Source organism: Durio zibethinus, unplaced genomic scaffold (assembly GCF_047325235.1).
Source record: "Durio zibethinus cultivar Kanyao isolate XHJ-2024 unplaced genomic scaffold, ASM4732523v1 HiC_scaffold_90, whole genome shotgun sequence".
In the NCBI taxonomy this organism is placed as follows: Eukaryota; Viridiplantae; Streptophyta; class Magnoliopsida; order Malvales; family Malvaceae; genus Durio; species Durio zibethinus.
In genome coordinates, this window is record NW_028322713.1 from 85,448 (window position 1) to 108,904 (window position 23,457).

General features: G+C 32.0%; 1 protein-coding gene and 1 pseudogene across 2 annotated transcripts in view; both read right to left on the reverse strand.

The window, feature by feature from the left end:
• LOC111295802 (N-terminal acetyltransferase A complex auxiliary subunit NAA15-like) overlaps nucleotides 1–22,753 on the reverse strand; it is a 29,188-nt pseudogene extending 6,435 nt beyond the window's left edge. The window contains exons 1-32 of the transcript XR_016335784.1: nucleotides 22,551–22,753; nucleotides 21,436–21,514; nucleotides 20,692–20,774; nucleotides 20,456–20,602; nucleotides 18,781–18,896; nucleotides 17,947–18,052; nucleotides 16,903–16,974; nucleotides 16,686–16,801; nucleotides 15,726–15,858; nucleotides 14,987–15,064; nucleotides 14,832–14,885; nucleotides 14,626–14,699; nucleotides 14,208–14,262; nucleotides 14,014–14,109; nucleotides 13,390–13,526; nucleotides 13,212–13,280; nucleotides 12,895–13,125; nucleotides 10,118–10,241; nucleotides 9,933–10,040; nucleotides 9,681–9,811; nucleotides 9,160–9,216; nucleotides 8,942–9,039; nucleotides 8,582–8,640; nucleotides 8,382–8,493; nucleotides 8,177–8,277; nucleotides 3,700–3,752; nucleotides 3,501–3,571; nucleotides 2,874–2,969; nucleotides 2,259–2,387; nucleotides 2,071–2,152; nucleotides 1,754–1,984; nucleotides 748–963 (exon numbers count right to left, since the gene is read on the reverse strand). The product of XR_016335784.1 is annotated as an N-terminal acetyltransferase A complex auxiliary subunit NAA15-like (transcript). The remainder of the gene's footprint in view (nucleotides 1–747; nucleotides 964–1,753; nucleotides 1,985–2,070; nucleotides 2,153–2,258; nucleotides 2,388–2,873; nucleotides 2,970–3,500; nucleotides 3,572–3,699; nucleotides 3,753–8,176; nucleotides 8,278–8,381; nucleotides 8,494–8,581; nucleotides 8,641–8,941; nucleotides 9,040–9,159; nucleotides 9,217–9,680; nucleotides 9,812–9,932; nucleotides 10,041–10,117; nucleotides 10,242–12,894; nucleotides 13,126–13,211; nucleotides 13,281–13,389; nucleotides 13,527–14,013; nucleotides 14,110–14,207; nucleotides 14,263–14,625; nucleotides 14,700–14,831; nucleotides 14,886–14,986; nucleotides 15,065–15,725; nucleotides 15,859–16,685; nucleotides 16,802–16,902; nucleotides 16,975–17,946; nucleotides 18,053–18,780; nucleotides 18,897–20,455; nucleotides 20,603–20,691; nucleotides 20,775–21,435; nucleotides 21,515–22,550) is intronic.
• Nucleotides 948–2,549, reverse strand: LOC149509992 (N-terminal acetyltransferase A complex auxiliary subunit NAA15-like). The gene is made up of 5 exons (XM_089757615.1): nucleotides 2,535–2,549; nucleotides 2,259–2,387; nucleotides 2,067–2,152; nucleotides 1,754–1,984; nucleotides 948–963 (listed from the first exon to the last, which is right to left on the reverse strand). The coding sequence occupies exons 1-5, from the start codon at nucleotides 2,547–2,549 to the stop codon at nucleotides 948–950; spliced, it is 477 nt and encodes a 158-aa protein (XP_089613741.1).
• Nucleotides 22,754–23,457: the final 704 nt, after the last annotated feature.

Here is a 23,457-nt window from a genome sequence, read left to right on the forward strand (position 1 = left end):
CAAACACAAACTTTGGCTCTCCCAATTGACCATGGGGGTAGGTACCTAGTTTTGCTATCTTAATTCATTGCTAGGATAGTTCCTTGGAATTGGTTTAAATTGGAGATGCTCCTTCCTTAAATGGGAAGTGGGCTCCAACATAAATTAAAAATAAAGGATATTAAATTACAATGATCACTTCATAAAAAGACAAGCCATTGTTCACCAAAAACATAGACCAATAAAACTAGTAGATCAGGAAATAAGTTCAGAGCCCAAGCATCCTGTATTTCATTAACTCTTGAATGAATACCGGATCATGAGGCCACCACCAATGAACATGAGAGAAACAGGTTGAAACCTGACATAGTACTGAATTAAGCATCCAATACGCAACAGAATTTTGTGTTTTCATCCCAATTTATGAGAATGATAAATATGATGCAAACTACAAGAAGAGGGACAGCAGAAAAACACAGTCCAATACTAAACATCTGAGAATCATTCTTACCCCAATGCTCCTTAACACCCATAAACTCACAGCCATCAACAATCTATTCCACTTTTATTGAAGGCTAGAAATTCTTCAAAGATAATGCCTACAAATCCTATTACAAAAAGCAATGCCATAGAAATATGCATTATGAAATTAGATCAAATTAAGAAAGGCTTCTGTGCATAATACAAGAATATGCAAAATATTGGCCAAAGATGAAAAAATGATTAAAACCTACAAAGAAAGGATTGCACAAGAAATTAAAGATAAACCTGGATGTTGGTAACCCATGATAGGTTAATTGCCACAGTCCCTGTTAAAGCTGCTGTGAAGGGTATTTCAGTGTGTGGCAGAACCCAAAAATGAAGAAACACAGACACTGCTGTTTTGCTACGATGGTTGGTCTTTATACCAATTTGGAGAATGCTTTCTAAACAGCCTTTTGAGTAATCTTCCCTCATAAAGAGGATCATTACTCAGCCTCAATCCTGCCAATGAAGGATGAGAAACCAAGAAGAGTCATTTGAAAAATGTTCCTAGCCTTTAGGATTCAGCATGTTTTACACAATGAGGCTACTTTCAGGACTTGAACTTGCTCATTTGAGCCCCTCAGCCAAAATCTTTTATATTACACCAGACAGTGTCTCCTAATCAACCCTCATATATCTAACTAAATCAATCTGATTTCGGAGCTAAACATCTGCAGAAGGTAATTTCTAATAGCAATAGCTTGAAATTCTATCAAATTATTTGACCTCCTCATTAACCAAGATAAAATCTTCAAATGTATGAACTAGCAGTACAGGCAAATGGGTACCTTAAACTGGAGTACTTATAAGCAAGACAATAGATGACAAAAGACACAAAATGAAACCAAAAAACTCACACCCAAATCATAAATCAATGAACATGCAAATGGGTACTCGTAAAGATAAAATTTTTCATAATGGCATAGGGATGAAAAGAACAAAAACCTCAAGTTGCTTTTCATTGTTGGGTTGAACTTTTTGTTGCCGTGCAATAACTTTCGTTATGGGGTTTACCTAGACTCATAATTGTTGTTATATTATTACATTATAATATAAATCGAATTAGGAATTTTTTTTATTGAAAGAAAAAAAGAACAATACTAATTTTTTTACTTGAGATACTATGACTAATTGAAGGTATGGATCCAATCTATAACTAAAGTTATAAAGGGGATACACTCATTTTTTTTGGTTTCTAAGTCTAGTGCAAATCATTGAAAAGCTTGCAGATCCTAACAAAAATGTTCACCTGATGGCTCCAGCTGCTACTTTGTGAAAATAAGCAAGTGAATGCAACCAATCTTTAAATTTTAGCTTTCCAACATATGAACGTGGTGTCATTTTCTGCAAACAATAAGAATGGAAATCAAATTGATCTTCAGTAATATCAGCATAGTGCTTCTCCACAGCTATAAATTTCTCCAGGGCTCGTCCAAGATCACCATGTCGAAAGTAACTTTCATCAGAAGCAAGTTCATACCTTCAAAAGATGGATAACACTCAGTAGGTGTACCCAAATTATAATTAGAGACAACGACATGTGGAAGGTAATAAACAAAAACAGACCACATGCACTGCATGTCATGAAGGTTGGTGTGCTGGCCCCATCTTTCGTGAACAAAACAGCAGTTTTTCCTGCCAAAGCCACCTTCAAGAGCAGAAAAAGTTTGTGAACAGTACAATAATACCGAAAGAAATTTAGTGACAAATATTAACTATGACAAAAGATGAAGGGGGGGGGGGGGCTTTAGAACCTGATCAGCCTGCAACATTCGCTTCACAGATTCACTGTTTATACAGTGATCTGCAAGATCCATACACCTAGCTTCATCTGTCAATGAAGCCACAGCTACCAAATCAGCAGCATGTTTCAGTATCCGACTCTGTCACCAAAGAGAAGTAAATAATATACACATAGACCCAGCTTCAAGAAAATTCCAGGAACTTCTCCAAATGATAGTAAAAAGGTTCATCAAGAAACAATAGCCATGTACCAAAAACCCCAAAACCTAAGAAAGGAGGTTATATGCCTGCCCAATGCCCATCAAGACTTAAGGTCCACAAAGAAAAACTAGTATGCATTTTAAATGAATGCATATCAACTTTGCACAATTTAGTGCAAAATAATATATTCAATCAAGGTCAGTATCATAGAAAGTGATAAGTCTCTTACAAGTGAACGATAACTCCAGGGCAATATCTAGAAAGATTTTCAGGTAATGCTATGCCTTGTGAGATGCGAGACAAACCAGGCAAAAAGAATTCAAAATATAAGAAAAAAATAAAATAAAAGAATCCAGCTGACAAAAATATAAAACCCAGCAGATGAAGCCATTGCAAAATTTTGAAGATTGAAGACGAGAACAAACCTTGACAGAGTATATATCAATTACAGTTGGTGTGTGCTCTATGGCCTCATTAATTTTTGAAAGAGCAACGTCATATTGTCCTCTTCTGTCATAATGCTGCATCAATAAATTCAAAGTTACTCAAATGCAAAGAAAGCACCAAATATTTATAGCAAGAAAAGAAGAAAAGGCCATGGCCCATGGGGTGAGGAAACCTGATGGTTACCCACCTAAGCCAAAAAGAATAAAATCCATAAAAGCATTGAAGGGGGCTCTTTCACTGTCCTGCACTCAATATGAAACACAAGCAAGAAATGACTCAGCATAATACCAAATGCGTGCTTGTGTATTAGCATACAAACAAAAACATAGAAACTTCACATGCAACCTTATGGGACAACCATTATGTACTTGTTTAATAGATAACAACACATAAATGACTGAGGACTGCACCAAACAATAAGCAGTAAAAGATAAACATGCAATCAGACCATACCCAATATCTAAACATTTGGACACTGTTAAGACTTACTAGAATATCACATAAGGGCTGAAAGTCTATATTACCTCAAAAAGTAGTAAATCTAAACATTTATTTGCTTTTAAGACTTACTAAAATATTACGCAAGGGTTTAAAGCATATACTACCTATCAGGGTATCTGCCGGCGGTCCTAATTGAATGCTCCAACTCAAAAATAAGTTGTTCCAATATGTCTGCCTGTATAAGTGTCAACAAAGCAGGTAATCAATCCTAATGAAATCAAGCTCCAATCAGTTGCTAAGCAGTTTAGGAGAATCAATATTTAGAAACTTAATTCTATTTTTAGAATAAGTAAGAAAACTTACCTTTCTAGGGTGACCGTACAAGGGAGAAAGGTCTGAAATAAAGATGGAACCCCCTGAGGCCACAGAAAAAATATATCATTATTTCACCCAACAAACTAAAAAACACCAGTCAAACTAATTAAAAAAAAAAAATCTCACTTGGATATAAAGGTTAAAAGAGGCTTAATGTAATCAATTGCCACTTTACGAAATTTGTTTCCTTGCAGTAAATCAAGTGGTATCCTCTAAAAATTGAGAAAACAAAGTTCTAATATAAGTCCTAGAACATTCATCGCATATCATAAAGGAAGTAGCATTTATTGGCAATAATGATGCACATTGTAACAGCAATAATTACAATTCTCATGAATGAATACATAACAAATGTGGGTTACAGGAAGAAAACAATTTAAATACATCCTCACTGCATGAGTCAAATCCCAAAAGCTCTAGAGTTTGACACTTTATTTCAATCATGCCATAACCTGGCCCACCGTCAAAAGGTTTTTATATAGGAAAGTCGGTTTAACTAAAAGAATGAGATAAAGATAGCCACTAATAAAAGAATTAGCCACCATGTCAACTCTCTAGGGGTGAAGCATATGAAAGCATAATTTTAACCACCTAGAGTTCTTACTATTGTCACATCAAGACATCAATGAAGTATTTCAGCATAATACCACAACTATCTATTTCTAGATTATCTAAGAATATCACAAGCCATCGAATGGACTGTCTATTGTAGAAGCACATCACTAGATTTTTGTCACATAATTTCTTATCAAGCCATCAAGAAAAACAAGATCCCTACAAGAGTATTTGTAAAAATAGCCGCCCCTCCTCTCTCTAGAAAAGGGGAGAAAGCTTGATAGCTCTACAAAAAAGTAAGGTTTTCGTTGGATTTGCATCATGTGATTCTATAAAAAAGAGAGAGAAGAAATCCAGAGTAAATATAATGAACAGCACATCCCAAGGTACCATTTGGAGCTCATTAAAAAAAATATCAAACAGAAAATCAAATTAATATGACTAACAGCTAAGACATAATAAAACAGCTTACACTAGCAACATCATTATCTACAGTGTATAACGAGAACACATTTTATCATCAGAAAAAAAATAAAAAAAAATCAAATCGGGCATTATTTGAAGTAAAAAAATTTAAATAAAATTAAGATGGTAGAAATCAAACCTTCAGAAGGTCTCCAAATTCCTCACACATTCCAATTTGTCCTCCACCAACTAATTTTCTACTTTGTTTGGATTGACCAACGGCCGAGAAAAATTCCTTCACCTCAAAGGAATTAATTTCCCTCTTATCAGATCAAGAACCCTAATTTCCCAACCTAATCTTGATGCCCAATCTCAAGGAAAGTTGAATCGACTCATTACTTGCTTGATGTCGATATTATCGACAATAATCTATATTCCAAGCCAAAAGGGAATCCAAAAACGAAAAACCTAAATTTGAGAGAAAGAAAATTGAAATGATAATGATAGAAGAATGGCTGAAGACAGTGGGTTTTAAATTTAAAATGCCAAAAAATCTAACCATGGAAACTTAACCAATTAAATTTTAAATTAAAAATTGACTTTTTTGTATTTAAAATAAATGTAGTGACTAAATGAAAAACATATTTGATGAAAATCAGCTCTGCTTCTTTTATATAAATGAAAAAAAAAATACACTTCAGAAGAAAAAAAAAGGAAAATAGAAAGAGTGGAGGAGCCCCATCAATTTTAAAAGAATTTTCATTTTTCTAAAGAAAACAAAGTTGAGGAAGAATGGAGGATGCGAATGTTAGCAAAAGCAATTCTAAATTAAAATCTAAATTACCCCCACACCAAACTTTAACCAAAAACCCAGCCAAGCCAAAGCTTAAAAGTTGCATGGATGACTAGTGAGAAGGAATAGTATCGTTTCTCAAAATTGGCCAGAAGGATGATGAAAGACTAATAAATATCTGCAATTACAAAAAGACCCCTCACCAATTCACCAAAAAAAAAAAAAGAGTTGATCATTTTATTTGGTGATTTAGAAATTTAGACTTTTCTCAAAATAAGGGGAGGACCCTCCCCTTCTCATTAGTCCTATTCCCAAAGACACGTGGTGGTGTTTATGATTCCATGGGTCAACCATCACTGCACCCCATGATAAGCTTCTAAAACATTGTTGATAACTATATTATCAAGGAGAAAATTAGCAAAATCATGAACGAAAAATTGTAATAATGAATCAATTGAGAAGAAAATCGAGTTAAATATATCAAATCTTTTTTGAAGACATTTTGTGTTCTTATATTCTCTTTATATTATGACGTTTTTATTTTATTATATTTTTTTAAAAAAAAAAATTTAAAAATAATAGAAGTTATCTTATTTTTCAAAATTAATAAATTATTTATTAATAAAAATTCATTAAAGATTTGAATCTGATTATCATAAATCTAAATACTTTACATCTAAATCTTAAACTTTAATTATTTGCACCAATCTTTATTGACTTACTTGATTATAGTTAGTAAAAGAAAAGCTCAATAAAGTACTGAAAGAAAGAAAAGAAGGTTCAACGACATGTTGATAAAATTGTACATAGAAACTAGCAAGGAGAAATATGAAATACGTTTTTTAAAAAAAAAACTTGTGGTGCGAGATCCTTTGAGATAATTATTAGTTCAAATAATATGTAATTTAATTAAATTTTAATTTAGTTAGATTTTTAAAATTATAAATTTAAAAATATTTTAAATGTTTAATTTTTTTTTCATACAAATTAAATTAATAAATTAAAATTTTAAAAAATTAATCACTTAGATTTTTTTTTTCGAGGTTTTTTTAAAGAATATTCCAAAGCTTAAAAATTGGGATTTCATGATTTTTCATAATCTTTGGGTTTGAAGAGATAAAATTATAAATATACGGAAACACTTCTTTTGGTTTCTTATAAAATTATATACCATTAAAAATTATAATTATAATTATAATCAAATAACTTTTAATGTATTAAAAAAATTAACAAATCAAAATACAATATGACAAAATTCAAATTTGATTGGTTAAAAAAAATTTTTAAAATCTAATAATTAATAATTACTCAAACAAAAAAAGTTAAGTGTTTAACAATTTAATCATCCAATTACATATAATACTTATTATTTAATATTTTTCATTATGTTTAATGCATAAAATAATAGATAAGACATAATAATTTTATATTATATTTGATTTATATCTAATTAATCGTCTTGGTATAAAATGATTCAATTTTTTGAAAATAAAAATAATTATTTTTTATTTACGACATTAAACTTATATGTTCTATTATAACTTTAAAAATTATATTAATAATTTAAATTATATAAATTTTAAAGAAAAATAATTTTATGTAGCATCTCAACAAGATGTGGTTAACCTTTTTCAACTAATAATAAAATTTTATAATCCAATCACAATCCACTTTTTGTTGCTAATTATCAACCTTTCCTCAATAAAATTCAAACAGCAAACCATAAGAGACGAGACTTAGAACAACAAAACTGGGAATTTTTGATAGCCACTCTTGTCAGCTCCATAGCAAAATTTTCCACATTATGTAGTGTTTATAAATGGCAACTAATAAAAGGGGCGAAGTACAACATGCTCCAAAGGCAAAGATTAGCTCTAAAACAGTGTTCTTCCCATGCTGACCAGAAGATTTCATCAGCAGTACCCAAAAATTTTCTATAGCGCCTCAAATTTTGGGGCAAAACTATGGAGCCAGATATCTCTAAAGATCTCAACCAAATGGTAAGCAAATTAAAAGAATATATATATGTATATATATTTCAACCCTAAAATCATAAATGTGGATAAATTATACACATTTGCAAAGGAATGCATTTCACGATTAGAAAAGCAGCGAAAATTTTGATCTCAAAGCAACGGAAGAAAGCATTGTCATGGCTTGCACAACTTCAAGATGCTCCTTTTTTCCGCCTACTGCAAAGCACTCTTTCAAATTGTCTACATAATTTTACTTCAATTGTCTAATAAGCTATTAATAAAGAGGGTCTAATCAAAGAATAAACAATCATTTCTTGAATAATTTTGTCACATAGCTTGCAACTTCAATTAAATAAACATCAATAAGAAAGTGAGAAAATTATTATCATGAAAGTCCACCTTTCTTTAAAATGCCAATAATAATCACAACATCCAACTTTCAAAGATTAAGCATCATAATAACAAAAACCAACAAGCAATCAAAACTCGTGAGATACATCTCAAAAAAATCACTGAATGATGTTGAAACCATAAATTTAAAAATCCTAATTTAATGTTTTATTTTTAGGCATCTAATCTATAATATTCAATTAACAGTATATCAAAATTTCAATACCATTAATATTCTTACTAAAATACTTTCTAAACAAACAACAGTAATTAATTTCATTAGTTGTTAATGGAGTCAAAGTCAAATTTCTAGTCAGCATCAATTTATGTGGAGAATTATACTTACTCAAAGTAGCATCTTGGTCAATAAGAACCTTTGCTAAGAGTTTATGGACTGCAATACAGTCCTTGAGTTTCCACGCCAGTACTGGTCCAAGTGCCCCATTCCTGGACAAGCAAAAGAGAAAGAAACAATTAATCTCAAGAGTAAGTTGCAATGCATGGAATTGACATCAAACAGCAAAAGTTTTAATGTACACTAAGAGCATTACATTGGCATGACTTTATTGCATGAATCTTCAATTAACTTAACAGCCTCAAGTTTCTTGGTGTGCTCCAAGGTATATAACATTTCTGCAACTGCCACTGTATGCATCAAAGATTCTGCAGAACCAAAAAGTGAAAATTGCATGATTATACAACCTACCTCAAGGAACCTAAAATGCATCATGTTATGCAAAGGTCATAATACCTTCATGTTTACCAAGGAAAACTTTGTTCGCCTCACTAAGAGTTTTCTCCTGCAATTGACTGCGGAAGAGAAAATAAAGGGATTTAATGCATCAGGGATCAAAATAATAATAGTAGCAGTAATACAACAAAATTCTAGTAGGGGGAATAGCTATCATAAAGCCATTTCAAAGAGAACCTGATGGATGGACGCTCAGCTTCTAAGACACTCCAAACAAGTTTTTCAGCATCAGTTAATGGTGACTGCGGAAGAGAAAATAAAGGGATTTAATGCATCAGGGATCAAAATAATAATAGTAGCAGTAATACAACAAAATTCTAGTAGGGGGAATAGCTATCATAAAGCCATTTCAAAGAGAACCTGATGGATGGACGCTCAGCTTCTAAGACACTCCAAACAAGTTTTTCAGCATCAGTTAATGGAGCAGGCATTGAGCCCAATTTATGGAAAAATTTAATCTGCATTAGATTAAATTCAAATAAGCATTGTAAAGATTACATGATCTTTGTATCAAAGAACAGAAAAGAATGCAGTTGTGCATGGCAGTGCACAAATATGGGAGGGCAGATGTTACATACCAAGCAGCGATGTGAATCTGGATTCTCAGCATCCAGCCTTTGCAGTTGCTTTACAGCCTTCAGGAAAACAAAATAAAACCAAGACAAACGTACTAATATGAGCTCATGAAATGGTAGAAGTACTACTGCACAAAACCATTGTTCTACAACTCAAAGATATGTCGCGCACAGTATCTAATTCACACATAAATTCATTGAGTGAGTAGAGTAATAAGAAAAAGATGTTTGGTTACAAGGTATAGTTTCTTTAGTTCAAGAACATATCCACAGGCAGCAAGTGAAAAAAGAGAGGGGAAAACAAGAGAAGGGGCTTCCTCACAAACCACTAGCTGACAATTAAATATTAGTTCTGGTTGCTTCAAGAACATATCCACAGGCAGCAAGTGAAAAAAGAGAGGAGAAAACAAGAGAAGGGGCTTCCTCACAAACCACTAGCTGACAATTAAATATCAGTTCTAGTCGACCAAACACAAAAAGAACAAGAAACACATCTCATGTTCAATTCTTGGAAAACATAATACCTGAAAGGCAGGCAAAATCTTCTGCTTTCTCATATTTACTTCAAAAGAAAGTAAGTGCATCTCCAAAGAATCAGGTGAGTTCTTCTGAAGCAACTTCAAGTACTCGTTGCTTCGGACAAGGGATACTCTGTCTGAAAAAAAAAATACAGATTAAACAGTCTTAGCTTAATAGGCATTAGCGTAACACATTTTTACAGCACGAGGACTTTAATCAGGAATCTAAAGCACAGGGAAAAGATAATAATAGGTAACCTTCAATAATTTTTCTCCAAAAGGATCAGGATCTACAGGTTTAACAAGTTGTTTCCCAGACTTAGAGATGCCACTAGAACTTGATTCTTCATTTTTCTCCTCTGCCTCCTAAAATAATACACGGCATCAGAATGAAATCATCAAAGAGAGTGTTAGCCAAGAATCACCAAAACAAGCTGATATACTTTCTTAGCTCATTCCGCCTTCCTCTGCTTCTTCATTTTCTTTTTCTGAGAAGGAGTCTTTGATGTGTCATCCTCTTCTTCAGCCAGTGAGTTCAAAGGAGAATCAAACAACTTTAGATAGCATCTGCACTTCAAAATCCAATAATTATCACAATGCAGAAAGAAAAGGTTCAAAATTGAAGTAATCACCAGTTTCAAGCCAAGAGTTTCAGAGAAAGAAACACCAGCATAGAAATGGGACAATGGATCAATCACAAAAACTATTACTTAATTGTTGCATGGCCTGTCACTATATCATCCCATTCCATTTCACCATCAAATCAATAAGATCAATATAAAAAGCTATAATCAACAAATAAATTCTGGTACAGTAACATGCAATTCTCCATCCTTAACCCAACAGAAATCCCAGGCGCCGCTTTCCTATCATTTAAAAAGCCACAATCTCAAATTTCAATATGCCCACAAGGAACATTTAATCCTTTCAGTAATAACATCACAAGAATATGAACTTACAAAAGATATAACAAAAGCAAATTGAGACTACCAAGCAAAATTTTTATCCTGTTTAGCATATACCACAAGGTCTTGACATAATAAGAATCCCCTAAGTACAACATAAAACACCATCCTAACTATGAAACAAGTATATAACCTTATAAAAATCAGAAACTATAATCTAGAATACTTGTTAAATTAAATTTGACTTGAGCATCATTTGAACACATTTTTTAAGCAGATCCAAATATTTGCATCTTCTTTTAATAGTTAATAATTTGTGGGAGAGCATTTGAACTTCAGACCTCCTACCAGGGCAAGAGGAGTTATTGCAACTAAGGTATGTGTAAAGCCACAAAAAAAAAAATTGCTTTATAATATAACATAATTGGCTTATTAATAGCATTTGTTTCAACTAATTAGTTTCACCAATAAGATACAAGGATTTACCTCAAATTAGGAATTGCACAAAAAATTATTTACCTCAAAAAGGTCTATGTAAAATTATAGGAAAACATCAATGGCTACTATCTTATTTATCAAAGAAAAATAAAATACATTATAAAGAATTAATTTGTGAGTTGGATATTCAGGAATAAAAAAATCGCTAATTTGAAAATTTTGAATTAGTCAATTTATTAGATATTTCATTTTGATATACTTTTAATTTTCAATAATCCATGTAAGAGTGAATTAAGGAAAAACTTATGAATCTATCAGTTACAAAAAAAGGCTTAGGATAGCCAATATGATAGCCATTTAGCTGAATGGAGTTTTGTATAGAATATCAATAATAATAATAATAATAATTCCATTGCTACCATTATAATAATAATAATAATTCCATTGCTATCATTATTATGATATTACATATTCCAATCCAATTGAATACTGGAAAAATAAAATGAATTCCTAATTTTATCTATTCATTTAGATAAAGAGAAAATAATCATAAAATATATATAGGGAGAGAGTTGATTTTTCTAGAACTTAACTTTTTCATAGATTCCATTGTTCAAAAAATGATTTGCAGAGAGATGTTTCACCAACTTTTTAGTTTTTTATTTTTAAGTAGAATATTTAGAATATGATTGAAGTGTGCACAAAAAGAGGCTTGTATTTATTAAACATGCGTAGATATAGCATTTCTATTTATATTCTTTCCTTTTTTTTTTATTCCATTATAGCACTCTAGTGGAGAAAACACACAATGTGCTCTATGAAAAATTCTATTTTTCTTTAATTTTAATCTATTCAGTGAAAAATTGAAACATGATAATTTTTTGCTAATTCCCTATGGACATCATATCTAGATAGATGAAATACATTATTAGATAACTATAGCTGTGTAATAACTTTTGTTCTAGGGTTTACATAGAATCATAATTGTTGTTATATTATTATATTATAATATAAATCAAATTAAGAAAATTTTTTTTATTGAAAAAAAGAACAATACTAATTTTTTACTTGAGATACTATAACTAATTGAAGGTATGGTTCCAATCTATAACTAAAAAGGGGATACTCTCATTTTTTTTGTTTCTAACCTTTGGTGACATGGCCAACCAGTAAGGCAAGGGACTGCAAATCCCTTATTCCCCGGTTCAAATCAGGTTGTTGCTTGATCAACAAAAAACTTGGAACCCTATATTCTGTTTTGCTCATATAACTTGAAAAATTTTCTCTAGCAAAAACAAATGTAAGAAAAGGACTCTTGATACTTTCTTGATTATAAACTTAGCGAGGTTTTGTCTTGAAAAATGTTGTAAATCCGTACATCCAAGATTCAAGGAAAAACTAGAATAATGGAAGGGAATCAGAAATCTTCATATGATAGCCCCTCCTCTATTAATGGAGGGGCTGTTAGAAGAGTCTTGAATCAGACTGGATATCATAATGGGAGTGTCTAATTAACAAATGAATGGTTGTACAAGGGTAAGCAATGAACAACAGTTACCTTTAGGAAGTTTTTCATGCTTTGAAATCAAGGTTCAGACAACACATCATTGCAACATATGATTAATGCAACATATATGCATGCAATAATCCCCCATTCCCCAAAAGACAAAAGGAAAAAGAGGGAGGCAAAGAAAATCTAACTCAAAGTGAAGCATCACATGCATGTGTTGATCAACAATAGGTGACAGACGCTAAAAGCACCCAGACAAGTAGACAACAGAGATTACATAGCATTTTTCACGTACAGGCCACAACCAAACAGAATAAGTCTATTGCAAATCATTGAAAAGCTTGCAGATCCTAACAAAAATGTTCACCTGATGGCAACAGCTGCTGCTTTGTGAAAATAAGCATGTGAATGCAACCAATCTTGAAATTTTAGCATTTCAACATATGCACGGAGTGTCATTTTCCACAAACAATAAGAATGGAAATCAAATTGATCTTCAGCAATATCAGCATAGTGCTTCTCCACAGCTAAAAATTTCTTCAGGGCCCGGCCAAAATCACCTTGTCAAAAGTAACTTTCACCAAAAGCAAGTTCATACCTTCAAAAGATGGATAACACTCAGTAGGTGCACCCAAATTGTAATTAGAGACAACAACATGTCGAAGGTAATAAACAAAAACAGACCACATGCACTGCATGTCATGAAGGTTGTTGTGCTGGTCCCCATCTTTTGTGAACAAAAATAGCAGTTTTCTGCCAAAGCCACCTTCAAGAGTGGAAAAAGTTTGTGAACAGTACAGTAATACTGAAAGAAATTTACAGTGACAAATATTAACTATGATAAAAGATGAAGGGGGGGAGCTTTAGAACCTGATCAACCTGCAACATTCGCTTCACAGATTCACTGTTTATATAGCGGTCTGCGAAATCCATACACCTAGCTTCATCTGCCAATGAAGCTGCAGCTACCAAATCACCAGCATGTTTCAGTATCCGACTCTGTCACCAAAGAGAAGTAAATAATATACACATAGAACCAGCTTCAAGAAAATTCCAAGAACTTCTCCAAAAGATAGTAAAAGGTTCATCAAGAAACAATAGCCATGTACCAAAAACCCTAAAACCTAAGAAAGGAGGTCATATGCCTGCCCAATGCCCATCAAGACTTAAGGTCCACAAAGAAAAACTAGCATGCATTTTAAATGAATGTATATCAACTTTGCACAATTTAGTGCAAAACAATATATTCAATCAAGGTCAGTATCATAGAAAGTGATAAGTCTCTTACAAGTGAACGATAACTACAAGGAAATATCTAGAAAGATTTTCAGGTATTGCTATGCCTTGTGAGATGCGAGACAAACCAGGCAAAAAGATTTCAAAATATAAGATTAAAAAATAAAATAAAAGAATCCAGCTAACGAAAATATAAAACCCAGCAGATGAAGCCAATGCAAAAATTTGAAGATTGAAGACGAGAACAAACCTTGACAGAGCATAAATCTATTACAGTTGGTGTGTGCTCTATGGCCTCATTAATTTTTGAAAGAGCAACATCATATTGGCCTTTTCTATCATAATGCTGCATCAATAAATTCAAATTTACTCAAATGCAAAGAAAGCACCAAACATTTATAGCAAGAAAAGAAGAAAAGGCCATGGCCCACGGGGTGAGGAAACCTGAGCCAAAAAGAATAAAACCCATAAAAGTGTTGAAGGGGGCTCTTTCTCTGTCCTGCATGCCATATGAAACACAAGCAAGAAATGACGTATTATAATACAAAATGTGTGCTTGTGTATTAGCATACAAACAAAAACATATAGGAACTTTACATGCAACGATATAGGCAACCATTATGTACTTGTTTAATAGATAACAACACATAAATGACTGAGGACTTCACCAAAACAATAAGCAATAAAAGAAAAAAAATGCACCCAGACCGCACCCAATATCTAAACATTTAGACACTGTTAAGACTTACTAGAATATCACATAAGGGCTGGAAGTCTATATTACCTCAAAGAGTAGTAAATCTAAACATTTATTTGCTTTTAAGACTTAATAAAATATTACACAAGGGTTTAAAGCATATACTAGCTATCAGGGTATCTGCCGGTGGTCCTAATTGAATGCTCCAACTCAAGAATAAGTTGTTCCAGTATGTCTGCCTGTGTAAGTGTCAACAAAGCCGGCAATCGATCCTAATGAAATCAAGCTCCAACCAGTTGCTAAGCAGTTTAGAATAATCAAACTTTAGAAACTTAATTCTATTTTTAGAATATGTAAGTAAGAAAACTTACCTTTCCAGGATGATCATACAAGGGAGAAAGGTCTGAGAATAAAGATGGAACCTCCTGAGACCACCAAGAAAATATATCATTATTTCACCCAACAAACTAAAAACACCAGTCAAACTAACACACAAAAAAAAAAAAATCTCATTGGATGTATATACCTTTGTTAGAAGAGCCTTAATGTAATTAAATGCTGCTTCACGAAATTTGTCTCCTTGCAGAAATTCAAGAGGTATCCTCTAAAAATTGAGAAAACAAAGTTCTAATATAAGTCCATGTCAAATCTCTAAGGGTGAAGCATATGAAAGCATAATTTTAACCACCTAGAGTTCTTACAATTGTCACATCAAGACATCAATTAAGTATTTCAGCATAATACCACAACTATCTATTTCTAGATTATTTAAGAATATCACAAGCCATTGAATGGATTGTGTCTGTTGTAGAAGCACATCACTAGATTTTTGACACATAATTTCTTATCAAGCCATCAAGAAAAATAAGATCCCTACAAGAGTATTTGTAAAAATAGCCACCCCTCCTCTCTTAGAAAAGGGGAGAAAGCTTGACAGCTCTGCAGAAAAGTAAGGTTTTCGTTGGATTTACATCATGTGATTCCATAAATAAGAGAGAGAGAGAGAGAGAGAGAGAGAAGAAATCCAGAGTAAATATAATAAACAGAACATCCCAAGGTACCATTTGGAAATCATAAAAAAAAAAAAAAAAAAAAACAGATACAAAACAGAAAATGAAATTAATATGACTTAACAGTTAAGACATAATAAAACAGTTTAGACTAGCACATTCCACCACTAGGGAGTTTTTGCAATAAACAGAATGTATCGATAACATCCATCATAAATTCCTAATGAAAACAGAAGCACAACATAAATCCATCACCTTAACTGCACAAGACCAAGTGTACTATTGTGAAAGTGATTTGTATAATGCATCCAATCAATCAACTTCATCAGAGGAATACTTGGCATTGTCAGAATACAGGCCAAAGCATTTCTGCAAGCCTTCATAATATCTGAAAAATATACATATACAAATATAAAAATTGTAAGTTGGTTGGCTCCCGGTTTATCAGACCTAATAGCAATAAATTGCGCCAATATATAGGCATATACTGAGTGAAGAGACATAATTTAACAGTTCTGTAAAAGAATTTTCCTCATTTCCCAACCTGAGAAAGCACCCAAGAGAGTGTTGACACATATAGTAGTATAGAATTACAGTTCTGCTCATAGTTGCTTTGCTACTTTTTAATTATATTTATATATGAGGTGGTGCATAATGCTTCTTTTTACTAAAAGAGCTAAGCAAAGGGCTTGACAGGACAGAGAGATATAAAACAATCCCAAGAACGAAAAAAATAAAAATAACCTCATTTTATGTAAAGATACCATGATGTAAATGCAACATGCACAAGTATAAGCAAAAGCTTAAAGAAACAAAATTTAAAACTAAAAAACGATTGAATTTGTGACATAAGGGATACACACTGATTAGTTTCAAGCTTAAAGCACCAACGAAAATAGAACATAAAAAATAATGACTATTTCTACCATTCTTTTAACCCTTCATAAAGTTCTAACATAGGTAAATGAATTTGGGTGTTACTACAAGAAGAATTGAAAAACCTATTAGCCCAAAAAAAATATATTTAAACACACAAACCATTCAGAATATTAATTATTCTTCATTTCCTACAATAATAATACACCACGGCATTGAGAAAAAGAAGTCAATTATAACTTCAAGAAGTGCTATATAAAAGGAAAAAGTTGACTAATATTGATTTATTAATGAGCTTAACTAGGTGTTTCAAAAGAGTACCAAATGCATAAGACTCGCCTGTAATTGTCAGGGTTCATGGTAAGTAAAGCCTTGTAACTATTGGCACCTTCTTCTAGGCATCCAAGTTTCACCAGGAGAGAAACCTCTTGTTCTTTATAAGTCAATTTATCAACCTAGAATAATAGAATTGGTTAGAATTTTAATGTCCAAAAATTCAAACCTTACAAAATTTTTAATGTTAAAAGTATTCAGGCATTATACATTTGACACTTACTATTTTTGGCTCTTTCTTATACAATTCCTCAAGTGCTCTCTCAAGAAACCCAGATTCCTCTAGCAAAGAGATCTGGAGAAAAATACCATACCCTCATAAACATTAGAAAAGCAGCAGGGGGCACCACTAGTCTAGATGTACAGCATCCATTATGCATAATGAATGTAGTTATGCATATTTCTATGCCAATATATTATTAAAGAAATAAATGCTACTGCAAGGGCTAAGGCTTGTAGGTACTTGTCCAATTGCTTAAGCTGTTTTTGAATCATGTTAATGGTGTTAAACCAAAAAAGAGTAGTCAAAAAGAAAGATAGACTAATTTATTAAGATGTCAGAAACAAAAATTTCGAAATGGTTCCACAGAACATATAATTGGAGATTAGCAATTATTAAGATTCAGAGCTGCTAAGTACAAACACCACAGATATGATTACTTGTAGAAGGCCCAACAATTAGTGAACAAGCCATATTTCTCTCTAACATGAATACATCAAGAATTAAATATCTTATAGATGCCAAATACCACTATAGGCCACTAGTTAGTCCTCCATCTCAGATTAAAGTAAACTTGGAGATGATTTAATTTAACTTATCAGCCATACACACAGAATCATGAAAAGCCGTACTTCACAAGTAGAAAGAATGGGTGTAACATGTACATGAAAGTAGACGAGATTTTGGCAATAAAATAAGCAGAAGGAAAAAAGAAGTTAAGAAGAAATGGGTAGGTTTTCTAATTGCATGTGAAAAACATTAGAATTAATTCAAAAATGGGACCCCATTTATAAAGAAGTTAAAGGCATTAAAAATCTTTAATTTTTGTATATTTAATTACTTTATTTGGTTTATGGATAATTTCACTAACTGTGTTGGCATCTGGTTAACAAGTGACACCAAATCAGTCACTCCCATTATATGTTAGTATAAATTCTAAAATTTTGAATGTCTGTATAATGAAGTCAACTCATGTGAAATTACAGCCACATCCCACATACATATGCATGCAAAAAAAAAAAAGGAGTTGAAGTACATAACCAATACCTAATATAAAAGCATTTCACCATGCTCACAACGTTCATTATCTGGTGGATAATCATCTTCTAATGTCCCTTCAAATGCTTCCAAAATTTCAACTGCTTTTGCACCACTAATATCAACCAAAAAAAGGAATACAGCATAAATACCTAAAGGATGAATGAAATTAATAAGACTTCATTCACTTAGAACTACTTGGCTAAGACGGACAGAAAAGGAAAAACCCTCATAACTGTTGTGCCAACAACTTCAATTCATTCATATATAAAGCCAAATGAAAATATGGCATCATCATTGTCTCCATATAAAACTATAGCAAAAACAACAGAACTCTGCAGTTAACTAGGCATTGTTTGTAAAAGGCTAATTTGCAACCAAATTTCATAAATGCAAGTGCAAGCAGCTTAGAATAGTAGGGTACCTATCTATCTACCCACCTATCTATACATATTAGTAACATCTTTAACACATTCTACACCCACCATGTATTGTCATAAAAGAAGTTTGATATCTTATTGGATGTTTAGTTGAAGTCATACAAACAATATGACCACGTGTTAAAAATCAACAGTAATTTCATCCATGTTAGCACCCATTTGATCATATAATTAGAAACATTAAGTCCTGATTAAGCATTTAATTTAAAGAAAGGCTTTCATTATATCAACAAATATTTCAACTTTCAATACCAAAAGGCCCTTCAATTTGGACCTTCAAGTATACATAACAATAACAACACTCTAAAACATGTTTCACAAAATAAAAGTCAACAGAAATTGGTGAAAGTTGACATAAGAATTGGAACAAATTATTTTAAGAAAAAAATAAAGGACAAGTACTTTTGAGTTTAAATGGTGGGCTACAGCAAAGCCAATCCAGTTCATGCAATGATTTGGTTTCAAATGCAAAAGTTGTTGTCTTGTATCAACAAATCCTGTCAAATCTCGCATTTGTGCCTGCAATGCAAGAGATAAAACATAAATGTAATAATTTCTGAAATAACCTGAAACATGACAATGAGAAAATACAAACCATGATCAAATCCAAAAAATTTCTCTCAAACTTCATATCTTAGTAGAAAGACAAATGCTCATCATCTTCATACTTTTTCCTTTAACTTTTCAAGGCATATAAACCATAAATAAAAAGGGGGGGGGGGGCACAAATAAGTTAATGCCAACAAATGACTTAATCATCTGAAATCATGAGTTAAGAATCCATAATATGGCAAGCGCTAAAGCATCAAGGGAGAATAATAGAAATGAAAATCATCAATTTCAGTATCAAAGACGCCGACTTTTGTTACTATTCTGGAGCAGTAAGGCACATGTGCAGATGAAGTTAAGAGAAGAACCGAACCAGATCTGATCCAGAAAGTATAAACACTTTCTAATTGCAAAGGTCATTCATGTTAAAACCTTCAACCAGTAAGGAACTAGTAGAATGAGAGAGAAAAAGGTTCTGTGGCAGTAGACCAGAAAGTATCAATTCAAGGTGGTTGATTCTTACAGGATAATGAGAATGAAAGGATCAAATCAGACTGGTTGCTTCTGATTATATTACTTGTCATTCTATAAACACTTTCAACCATTAAGGAACTAGTAGAATGAGAGAGAAAAAGGATCTGTGGCGGTAGACCAGAAACTATCAATTCAAGGTGGTTGCTTGTTACAGTATAATGAGAAAGAAAGGATCAAATCAGACTGGTTGCTTCTGATTATATTACTTATGTTTAATTTTTGAGTATGCCTCAAAACAAAACCTTCAATTAAGATACTAAATCTGAACCATCTCTCATATTAATCTGCTGCCAGAATATCAGATGATGTCTGTTATATCCTTTTCCTTCCCCTAAAGCCATAAATTGTTTCTACCAAAACTATGATCTAAATTTTCAAAGTTATAAAACCAGCTGACTCATCTACTTTCTAAGTGTTTAAGAAGATGTTTTTTCATGGTCTCATACAGCCTCTCCCTTTTAGTTGAGTTATCTCCATATTCCATTCCTCTGTTTTAAGCCATATATCTTCGTCTCTTTTGTTACTAAATATAATTATGCCTTTTCTATCCATCTACTAGTAGATTCCGTCAAGCAACTAAACAGCTTCAAATTTCATAAATTTTATTTTCACTTCACTACTAACTATGTAGCTGATCTTGGTGTTTTCATCCAGTTATATTAAGTTACCACAATGAACCTGCCCCTACCAACTACCACGAAACTTACAGTTGCACAAAAGTTGGCACCAAACTATTTTAGTTGCAATATTGACTTGCCTATAAGTACCCTAATACTTACGATTCTCAAATTCTACAATGGAATCTGAAAAATCTTTTAGGCAAACCACAAAGCTTACAAGAAATCTTATACAGAGAAACTCCTTTAAATGTTCGAAAAATACCATGACAAGTAAGTGTTCTTACTTAACATTAAGCATACAACAGAGAAACATCTTAGATTTAACACTGAGTCTAGATGTACAAATCATAGAGAAGGAAGGTAAATAAGGTATACCTGCAAGAGTGACAAGTCCCGTAGTATTTCAATGTTGTCTGGAACTATTCTCAAAGCGTTGCAATAGCATTTGATAGCCTCCCTGTATTCTCTATCTGATCGATAGAGACCATAAACGTGCCAGCAAACATGACATTTTACATCATTCTATTTTAAGACACAAACATGAAAACAATGTTGGAAAAAGTGACACTGCTTTGACATTATAGCAACCAAAAGAAAATAAATAAGATAACCTTTACACCTAGCTGAACAAGCTCATAAGCTTCAGTTTTCCGATCCATGCAATTTAAGGTTAACCCCTTCATTGACAATGTTTCTGACAATAATGAATAAAAGCCCATATGACAACATACAAACACAACAAACAAACAGTTACCAGATAGCATAAAATATTACTTGGAAACTGCATATTTAAAAGGATGGATATATTAAACAAAATGCTACTACACTCTACCAATACCGCACACTAATGAATATTCACAAAACCCAACCAAGATGAAGAAGGTATTCAAATATTGCAGATTTCAAACTGTATAGGTTAAAAATGTAGTTATATACCCGAAATTAATGCAATATATTCAGTTGATAGAGAATATCTCCACATTGATACTGCTAGAATGTTCCACTTATCTCTAGAACCATCATAAATCATGGACTAGTCACGATACAGCTAGTGCTTTCAAAAATGCAAATGACATCAATCATAAGACATGAGAAAGGAACATACAGTCTACAGAAACAATCACGTCAACTTAGAGGCATTCTTGTAAGGATTATCGAAACCAATAACCTTGATAACAACATAAACTATCTAGTGACAGCCCCTTTTTCCTCTAAAGTGTAAAGTTCTTTTTGTTTCAGAGTTCTTGCATCTTTATACAGGTACATTTACAAGAACCATGCAAACATAAACACTAAACAATAAGTGCCTCTCAACCAAAAACAAAAAAATAAATAAGTGCTTAAAATTAAACGACCTCCATGGTCAGGAAACTTTTTCAGTATTGCATCTGCAGCCTTCAGTCCTTTCTTGTACTGTTTAGTTTCATATGATTTCTGCAATGATAAAATATACAAGAGCTTTACCAATAGCACATGGACCTCCAAAGCAATAAAAATTCAGTTATGAGAATTAGCTAGAGTATAATAACAGATAAAAATTAATTACATAAAAATCAGGCAAAAAAACTGTGTCAAGAGTCCATTACTATAGAAGTTAAAATAGAGTAAGAATTCACCAGTCAAAACTCTAGTTTTCACTATAAATTAGGACAAAAAAGAGGGAAGGGGGGAAAACTCTCAATAGCGTGTGGAAAACATCCAAATGTTGCTATTCTATATCTAATACGAACAAGTTCTTAAAATATATAAATATTCAAGTTTAACCTGCAAAGCCTACAATTACATTAAAAATTGTCCCAGTCAATCTATCAAATTCTTAAATAGACTGTTTCACAAAGTTTGTTATTGTCTTGAATGCTTATGTGCGTCAAAGCCAAAATGCCACAATTGTTTCCCATTAGGAACCAACAAAATTCCTAGTTTAAAAAGTTGGCAACATGCAAGAGAAATTACTAAAGTAGGAAGAGTCACCAAACCCTTTTATTTTCATTTCTCTAATTTTCTCCGTGATGATACAAATGAATTATCACCAAAAGGAAAGCACAACGAGCATCCTTACTTTAAAAAAAAAAAGGTCAAAGCAAAATTCAATTTTTTAAAGTTGCTTTTCAACAAAATCGAATTCATTGACCTAAATTAAGCAAAGCAATAAACTTAATTAAGCCTCAATCACTAAACAGAACAAAGAAAATGAACTTAATTTATACGAAAAATTGCCCAAAAGCAAAAACCTAATTGACAAACAAGCTTATCTAGTCCAAATTTCCATTTATAATTGATATCCACCGATTTTCTCAGCAAGCAAACAGACCAGTATCCAGCTAGGGTTTTGCAAGCAAAGAACAAAAAGAAAAAAGAAGTGCGATCGAATAAACAAAAAATAAGAAAGCAAAATACAAGTATAAATACCAACTAGAAATACGTAGATACGAACTGAAAAATGAGAGAGAAAAGAGAATCGAAGCCTTACGACAATGAGTTTGAAGAGGTTAGCTTCCTTCGGAGGCAACGAAGCTCCCATTATTGAAGAAAATTAGAAAATTTTAGAAGAAAAACAAGAATCGTAAGAGAAAAAAAAAAATGAGAAGATTGAGACTTGATGAAGTGAGAGTTAGGGGCTCGCAAGAGAGAGAATAGAGTGGTGGCATTATCTGCTGCTTCAACCCTACGGTCAACAAGAAGCTTGAACAAAAGTAAAATTAAAAAGGAATAAATAAATAACTTTTTGATTAATATATATGAGCCGTTGGTTCATTTGTCTGACGGAAAATTTACTAAAAGGGTGATCTCACAAATTTTTATTAATTGATATCATAATCAGATATTTAAGATATAAAATTAATAAAAATATAAATTATTTTTATCACTTTAATGCTTAATAGGTATTAATTTATAATTTAAATGATTATTATATGTTAGATATACATTTAATCAAAATATATGTACATTTAAATATTTAAATATTGAGATGTAATTTTAACTTTTTATTAATTTTATTTATAAATATTTTTATTAATTATTTTATTATAAAATCAAATAATAAATATTTTTATAAAGTACTTAATTTTATAATTCTCTTATTGTCTTTTTTCGTAGGCCCAATCAATTTCTAATCATTTATGTTAATATCATATATCAATTAAATATGCCATTTTGGCTTGTTTTTGAATTCGACATACTAAAAGACAACCTCAATCACTAATAAATTATGTTTAATGTTTTGATATCATGCAAGCAAACTATTTCAGAGTACAAACTAATCGAAAGCAATTGGAGAAAACTTTCACTTCAAATAATAGCTAAACAAAAATAAAGTGAATACTAAAATTTGTCATTTTAAATAATCATATTATCTTTGCACTACATGTTAAATCAAA

Bases quoted from the DNA above. Each gene is read 5' to 3' on its own strand.
- LOC149509992 (XM_089757615.1), bottom strand. The intron at 2,153-2,258 runs GTTCTAAAGCCC...CTGCTCTTGAAG, and splicing joins GAATGTTGCAGGCTGATCAG to GTGGCTTTGGCAGGAAAAAC. The intron at 1,985-2,066 runs GTTTTTGTTTAT...CATCTTTTGAAG, and splicing joins ACATGCAGTGCATGTGGTCT to GTATGAACTTGCTTCTGATG.